The 15,646-nt window shown below is 34.2% G+C and overlaps 1 protein-coding gene across 1 annotated transcript in view; it reads left to right on the top strand.

Moving 5' to 3' along the window:
* Pgap1 (post-GPI attachment to proteins inositol deacylase 1) overlaps window positions 1-15,646 on the top strand; it is a 76,032-nt gene that overhangs the window by 10,203 nt on the left and 50,183 nt on the right. The window contains exons 3-5 of the mRNA XM_047544779.1: window positions 900-1,075; window positions 11,889-12,060; window positions 15,425-15,582. Of these exons, the coding sequence (XP_047400735.1) occupies window positions 900-1,075; window positions 11,889-12,060; window positions 15,425-15,582 (506 nt within the window). The remainder of the gene's footprint in view (window positions 1-899; window positions 1,076-11,888; window positions 12,061-15,424; window positions 15,583-15,646) is intronic.

Raw genomic sequence — 15,646 nt, 5'->3', positions numbered from 1 at the left:
CAGAGTTTTGGAGACAGAAAGTAGTTTAGTGTTTACCAGGGATTGGAATGCATAGTAGAATGGGACATTAATAAGTGCAGAATTTTGTTCTTGAGGTGAGGTAATTTAAAAAAATATCTAACATTAGATTTCAGAGATGGTTGCTGAATGTATTTTAAAACCCACTGATTTTTACATGGTGAGCTGTGTAATATGTGAATTATATAGTATGTGTATACTAAAAAATGGAATGGCAAACAGGTATTTTGTTTGCTAAACCATAAGCTGCAGTTTTTATGCCCCTTAATGTAATCAGTAATGAATTTTTGTTTAAGTTTTTATAAAAAGCAGTGAAACAAAAGGAGTACAGACCAGTTAGGAGATTGTTAGAGCAGTGCAGGCAAGAGATGATGATGCTTGGATTGGGAAGATACTAGTAGAAATGGTGAGTAGCCTCACCTGGGAATGTATTTAGAAGATAGAGCATGGCAGAACTTGCACATGACTTGATGTCATGATTAAGAGAAAGAGACAAATCATGAATGAATATCTAAACCAAAGGGTGGACAAGCATTTCTTACAGGAACTTTCTCATTCTTACAATTCTCATTAAGTATGACAAAATTCGATTTTTTATTCTTCTAAGAATTCTTCCCCTTTCAGCTCTTATTGCTCTTATTGAAGGGAAAGCAAGTACAGAGTGACCTGTTCACCTTTTATTTAATTTATAAAACATTTAGAGCACACTGAATATGTTCAAGGCATGCAACTGCTGGGTTAATTTATTCTTCTAAATTGGAACTATTAATAGGCGTCATCCCAAAATAGTTGTATTTATGATAAGGTTATTTGTTAAAAGATTTTGAAGCAAGAGTGAATGAAAGTTTGTTTAATGTACACTTTACTCTTTTCCTCTGCAGTTCGTTCTATTGGCTCTATTGCACTTAGAAAAGCAGAAGACATTGACTTTAAGTACCACTTTGACTTCTTTAGTGTGAATTTCAATGAAGAACTGGTGGCATTGTATGGGGGAAGTCTTCAGAAGCAGACCAAGTTTGTGCATGAATGTATTAAAACAATTCTCAAACTTTACAAGGTAAAAGATAAAGTATGCAGATCAGTAGTGGTCTGAACTATCAGCATCTTTTATATTTTAAATCATGTATTTGTTTCTTTGGAAGTTGAGACAGATGGCATGGTTTTGTTTTAGAGTCTGTTTTCTTGATCTCACTGGTGGTTTTAAAGTTTATTTTCATGAATTCAGGAAAAAGTATTTCTTTTAAACTCTAAATATAACGAATTAGGAGTGCAGTGCAGTTACTAAAGAACATTGGTAAAGAATTTATGAGTCTAGCCATGACTAAGTAATGGTACTAGAGTAGACGACTTGCATATGTAAACAGTTGTGAAACTGATCAGAATATTCGAAGCACCTGTTTAAAGGTGTTAAACAACCAAGCTGCAAAGGACTGTCATCTCTAAAAGAAGTGAATTCCTTAATCTCCCTGGCTTTCTATCTAGAAATATTTTCTGGACAAGGGACAAGTAGGTAGAGATTAAGCAGAGCATATTAATACCAATGAGAAGGCAGAAAATTGGGATTTGGAAGTGCTGAAGTGGCTGCATGGGGCAGAGTATGAGAAAGAAGGGAAGGAAGCAAAGAAAAAAATTACATTCTTTGAATCTTTGAATGCCATGTTGCTTATACACAGGGCAAGAAAATGCAAGCAGTGGCATACCGAGGAGGAAGTAGTATAGTACACATTTCTTACACTCTATCTGAGTGTAAGAAATGAGAGGGAATATTTGTCTTTAGAGAAATCTAAGAGTAGTAAAACACATTAGAAATCATTCTGTGCCAGCAATTCCAAACAATTTCAGGAATAAAATACAACTACCTTCCTTAGTGCACTACTGTGCAAATCCTAGAGAAAATAACCACTGGGGAATTATAAGCTGAATTGAGATTTCAAGGGGTACATGGTACCAGGCAACAGTCATTCCAACTAGCTAAAGAGGAAGGACCTATCTGAACACAGTAGGCATTCAGAGACCCCATACATGACACAATTTAGGACTCTCCTAGCTCTGTAGTTATAGCTACTTTAGTATTCACCTTAACAATTCTGAATACCTCAAAAATGTCAAATAAAGGGTAAGGATTTTAGATAGAATATAGATAGAATATAGGCATAACCTGAGAATAGAAAGGGTATCTCAGAGCCATGGAAGCTACAAACAACAAGGAAAATCTAGAACTGAAAAAAAAAACATATCAGAACTAAAAAAATCACTTGATGGGCTTAAATAAGATTGAATATTACAGAAGATGAGACCTCTGGGTTTGAACACAGGTCAGTAAAATCTAACCAGACTGAAGCATAGATGATAAAAGGATGAAAATGACAGACCCAGGAACCTGTGATACAATTTTAAGAAGCCTAAAACATATATATTTGAAGCCCCAGGAGAAGAGGAAATAGAAATAGGGGAAGAAAAAGTATTTGAATAACTAATGGACACCAGATTTTCAACCATAGATCCAAGAAGGTTCATTGAATGTCAAGCAGGATAAACACAAGAAAATCACACCTTATCTTTGCCAACCATACCTCAGATAGAGCGCTAATTTCCAGAATCTATAAAGAACTCAAAAAGCTCTACACGAAGAATACAAATAATCCAATCAACAAATGGGCTAAGGAAATGAACAGACACTTCACAGAAGATGTACAAGTAATCAACAGATATATGAAAAAATGTTCAACATCCCTAGTAATAAGGGAAATGCAAATCAAAACTACCCTAAGATTTCATCTCACCCCAATTAGAATGGCGATTATCAAGAATACAAGCAACAATAGGTGTTGGCGAGGATGTGGTGAAAAAGGAACACTCATACATTGCTGGTGGGGTTGCAAATTAGTGCAGCCACTCTGGAAAGCAGTGTGGAGATTCCTCAGAAAGCTTGGAATGGAAACACCATTTGACCCAGCTATCCCACTCCTTGGCCTATACCCAAAGGACTTAAAATCAGCATACTACAGAGATACAGCCACATCAATGTTCATTGCTGCTCAATTCACCATAGCCAGATTGTGGAACCAACCTAGATGCCCTTCAGTTGATGAATGGATAAAGAAACTGTGGCATATATATACAATGGAATATTACTCCGCAATGAAGAATGATAAAATTATGGCATTTGTAGGCAAATGGTCGAAATTGGAGAATATCATGCTAAGTGAGATAAGCCAATCTCAAAAAACTAAAGGACGAATGATCTCGCTGATAAGCGGATGAGGACATATAATGGGGGGTGGGAGGGGCTAGCATTAGGTTTAGGGTTAGGTTCAGAGTTAGGCTAAGGAGAGTGGTAAGAATGAAGGAAAGAAGGACTGTGTAGAGGGAAAAGAGGGGTGGGAGGGGTGGGGGGAGTGAAAAAATAAAATAAACATCATTACCCTAAAAAAAAAAAAAAAAAAAAAAAAAAAGAAAATCACACCTTAGTCATGTTGCTGAAAAGCAAAGTAAAGAGAAAATCTTAAAAGCAGCTGAAGAAAAATTCATTACTTGTAGGTAAAGGCAGTAAATTGACCACTGATTTCACATCAGAAGTAATGAAAACCCAAAACAACAGAATAATATCATAAAGGTCTTGGAGAAGGAGGTCTTTCAACCTAAAATTGCATATCCAATAAAAATGTCCTTCAGAAATGAGGGGCAATATAAAGCTGTTAAGAGTAGCAAATATGGTAGTTTTGTCACCAGGGGAAGGAAAGAGGGAAATTGAAATCATTAGGAGAACAACCCAGACAAGATCTACAAATGGATACTACAGTTAGTGGGTAAAAGTTTGAGAGGAAAAAGTCCATTCACGAAATCTCAAAAGTTTCATTTCTATAATATTTATTATTTATTGCAATGGAAAAGAACAACTATAGTGGAGACACCTGGTAGAGATTATCTTAACCAAGGTTCACATTACCAGTAATGTGACATATCAACATCAGGAATCCCCTTGACCTGATAGAATGAAAAGTCTGTGGCATTAGTGCCAAAAACAAATGACCTCATTTTAATTAAGAGAAAACTTTCAGGTAAACTGAAGTTAAAAGAGACTGCAAAAAAAAAAAAAAAAAAAAAAAGGAAAAGAATACTGAAGAACTATCACAGATCAGAGAAGACTAAGATATAAATGCTAGTTGCTATGCTGGATGAAATCCTGAAAAAAAGCACATTAGTATAAAAACTGGTGAGATTTAAATTAGATCTACAGTTTAGTTAATATTTTTTTTTTTTTTTTTTTCAGTGCTGGGGATTGAACCCAGGGCCTTGTGCTTGCGAGGCAAGCACTCTACCAACTGAGCTATCTCCCAGCCCCTAGTTAATACTTTTATACCAGTGTTACTTTTCTGATTTGGATAATTGTGGTTATGTAAAATGTTAATATCAGGGTAAAGGATATAGGGTAAAGGATATATGGGAATCTTCATCTTTTTTTTTTTTTTTTTTACATCTTTTCTTAATACAAAATAAAAAAGTAAAAGAAATCATTCTTTATAGCAAAAAAATTATGGGGCATTTGTTTTTATAGTACTGCAGATCACACTCAGGGCCTATGCATGTTAGGCAGGTGCTCTACCTCTGAGCTACAAACCCCAACCCCTGTATTACAAGGCTTATAACTTACTTAGAAGAAAATATTTGACAATAATTGTGAAAAAGATGGAAATGAATAGAATTATTTCACTGCAAGATTCTTCTGTGAAGAATGGTGAAATATTAATTCGTAGTAGTTCATGTTAAGGTTGCACAGTATAATTCCTAGACAAAAAAAAGATAATGCTAAAGAGCAAATGGAGAAACAAAATGGAACATTGGAAATACTCAGTTCAACATCATACTCAATGATAAGAAAGTCTGAAAACTTTTCCTCTAGATCAGAAACAAGGGAAAGATATCCACTCTTTCCACTTCTTATCAACATAGTATGGGAAGTCCTAACCAGAGCAGTTAGACAAGAAAAAGAAACAAGAGTCATCCAAATCAGAAAGGAAGAAGTAAAACTCTGTTTGTAAATTACTTGATCTTATATTTAGAAAACTCTAAAAACACAAAAAACAAAGCAAAAAATAAAGCAACCAGCTCTTTAGAACTGATAGATGTATTCAGTGACTTGCAAGATGCAAAATCAATATACAAATCACTTGTATTTCTATACACGAACAACAAACTAACTGAAAAGGAAATTAGAAAAGCATTGCCATTTATAGTGACACCTAAAATATTGACATACTTAGACATAAACCTAACTAGGAGGTGAAAGACTTATGTAGTAAAAGTACAAAACTTTGATGAAAGACATTCCAGAAGATACAAGTGGAAAAACACCCTATATTCATAGATTAGGAGACTTTATATTGTCAACATGTTCATAAAACTCAAATCTGCAGATTCATTGTAACCCCTATCAAAATTCCCAATGGAATTTTTTACATTAATAGAAAAAACAATTCTAAAATTCATATGGAGCCACAGAGGACTTTGAATAGCCAAAACAATCCTGAGAAGGATGAATGATGCTGGAAGCATCATAATTCCTGATTTCAGAATAAAGCTACAGTAATGAAAGCAGTATACTCTTGGCATAAAGACAGACTTAGACCAGTGGAACAGATGAAAGAGACCAGAAATAAATCCACACATACATGGTCGACTGCTCTTCCAGCAAACATGTCAAGAATACAAAAGAGGGAGAAGATTGTCTCTTCAGTAAATGCTAGGACAACTGCATATGTGCATGCAAAAGAATGAAGTTCAACCCTTATCTTACACAAATTGCAATTCAAAATAGATTAAAGACAAACATAACACTTGAAACTGTAAAACACCTCGAAGCAAACAGGGAAAAGCTTCAGGATATTGGTCCTGGCAATGATTTCACACATGTGATACTGAAAGTACAGGTAACAAAAGCAACATTAGACAATACAACTAAAAAATTATTTTGCAAAAAAAAAAAACCACAGAAAACACATTAAGAGGATTGTACACTATGATAAGTTGGATTCATTCCAGAATTGCAAGGTTGGCTCAAAATGTATAAATCAATAAGTGTAATTTATCACATAAATAGAATCAAGAATAAATATTACATGAACATCTTAATAGATGCAGGAAAAACCTTTTGACAAAATCCAGCATCCATTCATGTTAAAAACAGAAGAAACTGGGGATCAAAGGAACTTACCTCAACATCATAAAGGCTGTATACCACAAATCCAAAGCCAACATACTGAACAGAGAAAAACGGAAAAGCATTTCATCTAAAACCAGGAACAAGACAAGTATGTTCACTCTCTTCACTCCTAATCAATATAGTTCTTGAAACTCTTGCCAGATCTATCAGGCAAGAGAAGGAAATTAAAGGGATACAAATAGAAAAAGAAGTCAAACTATCTCTGATGCTGATGGCATGATCCTATACTTAGAAGACCCCGAAACACTCTACTAGAGGACTTCTAGAACTGATAAATTCAACAAAGTTGCAGGATACAGGATCAACATACAAAAATCAATAGATTTCCTGTACTCCAATAATGAATCTGCTGAGAAAGACATAAAAAAAATTCCATTCATAGTAGCCTCAAAAATAAAATATTTGGGAATGAATCCAACTAAGAAAATGAAAGAAACTGAAAAAGACTTGAAGATGTAAAGACCTCCCATGTTCTTAACTAGACAGATTTAATATTGTCAAAAATGACTGTATTGCATACTACAGAGATACAGCCACATCAATGTTCATAGCTGCTCAATTCACAATAGCCAGACTGTGGAACCAACCTAGATGTCCTTCAGTTGATGAATGGATAAAGAAACTGTGATATATATACAATGGAATATTACTCAGCCATAAAGAATGATAAAATTATGGCATTTGCAGGCAAATGGATGAAATTGGAGAATATCATGCTAAGTGAGATAAGCCACTCTCAAAAAAACCAAAGGACGAATGATCTCACTGATAAGCAGATAATGACCCATAATGGGGGGTGGGAGGGGGGCAAGAATGGAAGAAGGAGGGACTGTATAGAGGGAAAAGAGGGGTGGGAGGGGTGGGGGGGAAGGAAAAAATAACAGAATGAATCAAACATCATTACCCTATGTAAATGTATGATTATGCAAATGGTATGCTGTCACTCCATGTACAAACAGAAACAACATGTATCCCATTTGTTTACAATAAAAATAAATTTTTAAAAAATGGCTGTATTAACAAAAGCGATCTACAGACTCTATGCAATCCCTACCAAAATACCAGTGACATTCTTCACAAAAATAGAAAAAGTAGTCTTAAAATTCATATGGCAGAATAAAGGACCCAGAGTAGTCAAAGCAATCCTGAACAATAAGAGCAATGATGGAGGCATTACAATACCTGATCTTAAATTGTACTATAGAACTCTAACAAAAGCAACATGGTACTGGCTTAAAAGCAGTGTGAAGACTACCACATAAACTCATCTGCTCTTTGACAAAGGTGTCAAAAACATACATTGGAAAAGATAGGCATTTTAACAAATAGTGCCAGGGAAACTAGATATCCACGTGCAGAACCCTATCTCTCACCTTGCAAAAAAAATCATCTCAAAAATTGATCAAAAACCTATGAGTTATACCAGAAACACTGGAATTCCTTTAAGAAAACAGGGACAACACTTCAGCATATTGATGCAGGGACTAACTTCCTTAGTAAGATTTCTAAAGCTCAAAACATAAAACCAAGAATCAATAAGTGGGGTATCATTGAATTAAAAACCTTTCACATGGCAAAGGAGGAGAGAGCCTACAGAATGGGAGAAATTCCTTACCAGCTGCTGTTCCAACAGAGGAGTAATATCCAGAATACATAAAGAACTTGAAAATTTAACACCAAAGAAACAACCTCATCAATAAATGGGCAAAAAATCTAAATAGACATTTCTTAAAAGAAGAAATACAAATGGCCAGTGGGTGCGTGGAAAAATGTTCAACATCCTTAGCAATCAGGGAAATGCAAATAAAAACTGCACTGAGATTTTACCTCACTCCAGTTAGAATGAGAATCAAGAATATGAAGAATAATTGATGGTGAGGAATTACATTGTTAGGAATGCAAATTATTACAACCACTTTGGAAAGCAGTATAGAGATTCCTCAAAAGACTAGGAATGGAACCACCGTATGACCCAGCTATCCCACTCCGTGGTCTTTATCTAGAAGATCTAAAATCAGCATACCATATTGGTACATGCATATCAATATTGATAGCAGCAGAATTCACAATAGCCAACTTATGGAATCAACCTAGTTGTCCATCAACAGATGAATGGTTAAAGAAAATGTGATATATGCACAATAGAGTTTTAATCATCTGTAAAGAATGAAATTGTCCATAAAGAATGACTTTATGACATTAGCAAGTAATTGGATGGTCCTGGAGATTATCACGCTAAATGAAATAAATCGGTCCCAAAAAAACCAAAGGTCAAATGTTTTCGCTGATATATGGAAGCTTACCCCCAGTAAGTGGGGAGAGAGGAAGAGTAGATATTCAGTAGATTAAATGAAGGGGAATGAAAGGAAGGGAGAGGGGATAGGAAAAGTAAAGAGTTGAATAAATCCAAAATAATTTTCTTATATACATATATGAATATACCATAGTGAATCCCACCATCATGTACATTCGTAAGAATGGGAGCCTAACTAGAATAAGATATATTCTGTGCTTGTACAATTATATCAAAATGAATTCTGTCATGTTTAATTAAAAATAACCAATAAAAATTTTTTTAAAAAGAATGAAATTGTCATTTGCAGTAAATGGGTGGAAATGGAAAACATTATGCTAAGTGAAGTAAATCAGACTCAAGGGTCAAATGTTTTCTGTCATATGTAGAAGCTGAAGTAGGGAGAATATTTAAAAAGTGGGAGGGGATCTTATGAAAATAGAAGATTAAATATAATAAAAAAAAAACACAAAACTGAGCACAGTAATAATAGAAGCAAAATTCTTCATCCTGAGTAATTATGAGTGTTATGGAAGGAAACAGGTCATATTAGGTATAAGACCTTTTATATAACTGACATTTATTGGATAAGAGAAATAAGTATCACAAAGTGAAATAATGACTATCATTTACAGTAAACAGTAAGAAACCTTTGTTATATACTTGCATTTTTCTTTTGTCTGTTTCAGATATTTTTCTAATGATAACATGTTAAATTTATAATAGAACTAATAAACTATTTTTCCCATTGAGATTTTTAGAAAATAGGGTTCCTGTTATAATAAAGTACAATAGGAATTAGAGAACATCTGAATCTTCATGAATAGGGTTTGGATGTGGGAAAAAGGAATAACATTCTGGTTGAAGAAAACCTCATCTATCATAAATAAATATAGCAGAGAATAAAACCACACTTCCAGCCCATGTGGCACTTATGTTCTAGTGGGGATAAGTAAATAATGAACATGATAGATAAGAAAATATATACAATCTTATATGGTTATAAATGTCAGGAAGAAAACTAAAACAGGAAAAGGATATAAGTAATCAAAGGCAGAGGATTAAAATTATAAATGGAAGACCTCTTGAGAAGCAGACAATTTAATATGTACCAAATACATGATGCAGTGGCCCGTTTGAATGTCTTAAGGGGAAAAAACTTTACAGGAGGAAACAATTATATGGGCAGGCATACACACACTTTCTTTGAGGAAAAACAAGGAAACTGGAGTAGTTGGAACAGATCATGTGAGTTAGTAGAAATTGGGGAGGAGAACAGACAGATTATAGAGACATAGGCAATTTAAAGATTTCGCCTTTTATTTGTAAGAAAATGGAAAGCCATTAGATTTTGAGTAGAGGAGTGGCATGCTCTTATTTAAGTTTTAGCAGTATCATTCTGGCTGTTTGAGAATTATCTGAAGGGACATAAGCGTAGAAACAGACCAGTTAGGAGAACTTTGGAGTAATTCACTGAAGAAATAATGGCGGTTTAAATCAAGTTGGTAGCAGTTGAAGCCTTGAGAAATGGTTAGTTGGTATAAACTTTGAAAGTTGAGGCAACAGGATTTACTGGCAGATCAGGTGTGGCAGGCCTGTGTGAAAGGAAATGAATTAAGGATGGCCCCAAGGTTTTTGGCTGAACAACTGAAGAGATTGAATTGCCATTGACGTGGGGAAGACCATAGGAGGAATAGATTTGGAGATTAGGAGTTTAGTTTTAGACAGGTTCAGTTTGAGATACACATTAGACATTCCAAGTATACCTTTTGTACTATTGGAGTTCAGGGCTGAGAGTTCAAGAGAAGGTTCATTTTGGAGATAATACGTGGGGGTTGATAGTATAAAGGTGGGGTGAGACTGAGTGAAGTCACTGATGGAGTCAACATTTAAAAAAAAAGGAGATTAAAGGACTGAGGCTGAAGTGATCCACTTTTAAGAGATGAAATGAGAACAAACCAGCAACAGATTAAAAGGGAAGCACACAGGTAAGATGAGATGAGGAGAGAGTTGTCAAGTAAATCAAAGTAATGAATTTTGTCAAATGTTGTTGATAGGGCAAATAAGATGAGGATTAAGAAGTGACCATTAGATTCCTTGGTGACTCAGCAAGAACAGTTTTGGTGGAGTTTTGGAGTGAATGCTTGATTAGAATGGATTTAAAGGTATTTGGAAGTTGAGGATTGTTCTTAAGAGAAGGCTAAAGGATTGATAAACTTCAGGTACAAAAGTAGAATTTGACTTTTGCTAAGATAACTCCTTTTTGAGTATCTCTAAGATGATCCCAGGTTGATTATTCTCTAGGAGGGAATCACAGGATTTGGCATATAATTGTACTCATGGTTATTAATTATAGTGAAAGGATACAAAGGAAAATCAGTGAAGAGAAAAGATGCATGGGGTAGAGTCTGAAGGAAACGAGGTGCAAGATTCCAAAAGTTCCCTCACAGAGGAGTCACATTTTGCACTTAATTCATATAGCAACAAATTGGGACCTATGAAATACTGCCCCCAAGGTTTTTCCGAGTCACATAGATACTTGTTGCCTTGCACATACCAAAATTTCAGCCTGGAAGACAGCAGATGTTCAACTTCAACCATATTGTTTAAGTACAGTGGACCATTCTTTTCATTTAGAGAATGGCAGGAACTCTCCCAAAATATAAGGTCCCAGACTCCAACTAAGAGCCATCATTTGGGTAGACTATTCTAAGGATAGCAGTGTCAGGCCTACAATGTTAACTGTTTTCTGTACAAGTAACTGAAGAGAAAGCACATAAGAAGGATCAGTGTGGGGTGGCTAGCAAATAATATTTTTTTAAAAAAAGCAATACTTATTTTAAAATTTACATAGTAAACAAATCTTTGGAATGCTGATTTATTTTTAAATCCAAACACAGTGGAGAAATAATTCAATAAAAGATACCAACATGATGAAGTAGTATATTGCTCTGACAGCAACAGTTGTCTTGGCTTTTTTGTGATATTTTTAGTTTCAGATAAATGATTTTTTTTTTCATTTTGCAAAATCTGACATTCTGGTATACACCAAGTATAATTATACCTCAAGTTACATGCAACATAACAAATGGTACAAACATGATTAGCTGGACCAAGTGTTTGGATTTTGTTCAGAAAACCAAAGGATAATAGTTAAAAATGGCAGAGCATAAAATACTATGTATATATTAATTAGAACTACATGAAAATGTAACAATATGAAAATATATTTCTTATGGGGGATAGTTATATAGTTTAATTTTATATTAAGTTGCTCATTTGCAAAGAGAAATTTTTAATATTTTTTCTTATGACACTAAGCCTTAATTATGTCATGACGATTTTTTTTAATAGGGTCAAGAATTTGCTCCGAAAAGTGTGGCAATAATTGGTCATTCCATGGGTGGCCTTGTTGCAAGAGCATTACTTACACTGAAAAATTTTAAACAAGATCTGATAAATCTTCTTATTACACAAGCCACACCTCATGTTGCCCCTGTGATGCCATTAGATCGTTTCATTACAGGTGAGTACTATTACATAAACACTAACTGACCTCCCTGTTGTTGTTCAGGATTAAGTAAGCAAATCTCTGTAGGTGTTTTCTTTAGGGTGTGCTATAGTTTTATCTATGTGTTAAGCAGCTCAATTATAAATCAGCATCTCCCTTTCTGACCACCTCTAATGTCTTAGGCTCATAATTGGAAATATTATTTTTTCATATCATCTTAACAGGTTTAACATGTGTGTTTTAATCCTTAGGTACTAGACTTCAGTTTAGTTATTCCTGAAGACAATCCCTGTCTTCCTGTCTCTTAAGATATGTGTAAACTTCAGTGCTTTAACTGTTCCAGTACTTCATTCAAAATAAACATATTTAATTAAAGTAGTAGCAGTGTTTAGTTTTTAATAGATAGGTATGCTAAGACCTTATATAGTAAGGTAGAATTGCTAATAATTATTGAACTCTTATTATATTTTTGAATATTGTATTAAGAACTTTATCCAATGCATTATAATAGTTAATATACTCTGTAGTCCTCCAAAGTTAAATACCATTATTTTCCACATATTAATGGGTAGAAAAAAGGCCAAGATAAAGTTCTTACCCAAAGTATGTGACTAGAATGTAGCAGAGCCAATACTCCATCATAATTTTTGCATACTATACTGCCTCTTGAGTTACATTATTGTAACATAAGAAATAAAACTACAGATAATGTTATTACTCGTAGCATATTAACAGGAAATTTTGAATGAACTGTAGGAGTCTTCAGTATCTAAATTAAATAGTGATAATGTTCAGAATAAGAATCAAATACCTGTCTGAAATTTGTGTTAAAACTGCACTCTTTGTAGGAATATCAAATGAGTAGAAGAAAATCTTTAAATTATTTTTCCTGGCTAGTAAATTTATACAATTTATTACCAATCAAAATTTCCCTTACATTAATTTTGATCAACTTTTTGTTTATAGATAAGTGAGAAATATCCCCAAAGTCATTTTCTGTAGTGTTCATCTTAACATCATAATATTTTCAAGGAATAATTTGTTGAAAGAATCTGGTATATTCTTAACGTGAAGTTCTAATTTTCTGTTATTATATTTAAAATTTTACCTCTAGGAATTTTTTAATAACAAAAAATTTGGTATTAAAAATGTTTAAATCTTTTATACTACTTAAAATAATTACAAATAAGAACAATAATGGAGGAACTTTAGATTACGTAGAGGGAAATGAGAGAGAGGAAGGGGCAGGAGTATAAAAAAAGAAAAAAAAAATACCAAAGACTAAAAGTCACTTTGATTATCACCACAGTTAAGAATCCTATTATTGCATTTTGTATGGTATATGAAGATGAGCCATGTAGGTTAAATTAGAGTGACTCAAAATAACATTTCAAAATATCATTTGAAGAGTGAATTTTATGTAGAGTTAGGTTTTAATATTCTGAAGGATGGCAGTGGTCTCTAAAAGGGTCAGGTTGAAAGTGATTCATAGGGTAGGATGCCTTTCCTATAATTAGTGAGCCTCTTTTCTTTCTATTCTGTATTTATTTTTTTATTGTATTAAGTCAGAATTAGAATGAAAAGAAAACAAAGGAACTACTTCAAGAGATCATGGATTTTAAGTTTTTGAGAGAGAATTCTATGAGTTTCAGAAGTAGATTTCCTGTTTATACTCTGGGGAAATTCTATCTTTAAATAGGGAAGGAGGCTCTTCCCTGGGTTGTATATTCTAGAGGACCCTGCTCTGGCCTTACCCTTTTTCACAGGGTAAGTAAGTTGCAGTCTATGCAGCCTGCCTTCTTCTAGCTCATTCTTTTAGACTATGATTTAAGTAGCCACACCTCCAGACTTTCTTGTCTGTGTGCCCTAAGCCCACTTGAAGGACCTGTGTGGGCCTTTTACCTAGGTAAAAGCCAGCCTTGTTCTCCTTAGTGCAGTTATGTACAATACTAAACTTGAGATGTGTCCAAGCTATGACTGAAGGCACAGGTTGGATGTGCACACAAGGGCATAGTAACGCAAGATGGAATTGCATTGGGAAGACAGAGAAAAGATAGCACAGCAACCTGCTTTCTTGTGCTGCCACAGTCCAGTGTCTAATTCTCAGGTGCCTAAAAATTCTTAATTTGACCCTGGCCTTCTAGGTTATTTCAATAATATATTTGTTAAAGTAGGAATACAAAATATATTTTACCAGTTTGTTAGCTAGATTTTTTGCTTTTAAATATTTAGATATATGTGTTTCCCATTGGTACTCTTGCCCTAGGTGTTTCAGATGTTAGGACTGGGTTGACTCCAGTGGGAGCCTAGGCGAATACTACTTGGATCTTTAATGAGCTTACTGTACCCAATGTTTGAAGCCCAAGTGGAATGAAATGCCAGGATAAAAAAGCACTAAGTTTTTATGATAAGAAAAAGAAATGAGATTTCCTCTGCATGGTCTCAATTTAGTAATTTTTTACTCTAATATTGTCTTATCAGCCATAGACAAAGTGAAGAATTGTTTGCAGATCTGACCTTTGAATTGCTTATTATGCTTAATGGGTAGAATCCTGACACTGTGATTTTCCACAGCAACATAATCCTAAGATTAATGGCAATGGTACTGTTGGTTGTGATAAATTATATTCTAAGAACTTAAATAGTACAGTATGGTAGTTGACTACAGGAAAGTTGCTAAGGCCTTGTAAACAGAGTCACCATCAAGATGATGAGGAGTCTATTGCTCTTTTAAAAACCACTTTATTGTGGGTAATTGACATACAAAAAACTGCACATATTTTTTTAAATAGTAGCTTTTAAAAAAAATTTTTTTAGATTTTGGTAGACTTTTATTTTATTCATTTATTTAAATGTGGTGCTGAGAATCAAACCCAGTGCCTCACACATGCCAGACAAGTGCTCTACCACTGAGCTACACCACCACCAGCCCCTGCACACGTTTAATGTGTACAATTTAATGGGTTTGAACATATGTGTATACCACGAACCCAACCCTACAAATGTCTACAACTATTTAGCATAGTAAGCTTTTATCTCTTGAAGAAGTTTAGGGTTTTCTTCCTTTGATGGACTATATGACTCATGAGGAAGTATCATCCTTGTGGAAGTCAACATGTTTGCATATGGACTGGTAAGACTGGTAATTTGAGTATCTTTTTCTTTATTGAGGGGATTAGTAACTCTTAGTGTTTTTACTGTTATTTAATGGGAAAGTAGGAATGCAAATAAATATGATTTTTCTCAAAATAGAGAAATGTGAATAATACATTGTTTCAAACCAGATAGTTTAAACAAAAATTAAGGTATTAGTATTAGAGCTATAATTGCAAAGAACGACTGTTTCTTTTCAGTGTCTCTCTTCTTTATTCCCTATCAGATTTTTATATGACTGTAAACAACTATTGGATTCTAAATGCTCGACACATAAACTTGACCACACTTTCTGTAGCTGGAGGATTCCGGGATTACCAAGTTCGTTCAGGGCTGACTTTTCTACCAAAATTAAGCCATCATACCAGTGCCTTATCTGTTGTGGTAATTATTTTTTTAAGATTCTACTGAAATAGTGATATAATGGATACAAGGGAGCATGAAGGGA

This window comes from Sciurus carolinensis, chromosome 3 (genome assembly GCF_902686445.1).
Source record: "Sciurus carolinensis chromosome 3, mSciCar1.2, whole genome shotgun sequence".
Lineage (NCBI taxonomy): Eukaryota > Metazoa > Chordata > Mammalia > Rodentia > Sciuridae > Sciurus > Sciurus carolinensis.
Note: the sequence above shows the minus strand (reverse complement) of the source record. Positions and strands in the feature narration are given on the sequence as shown.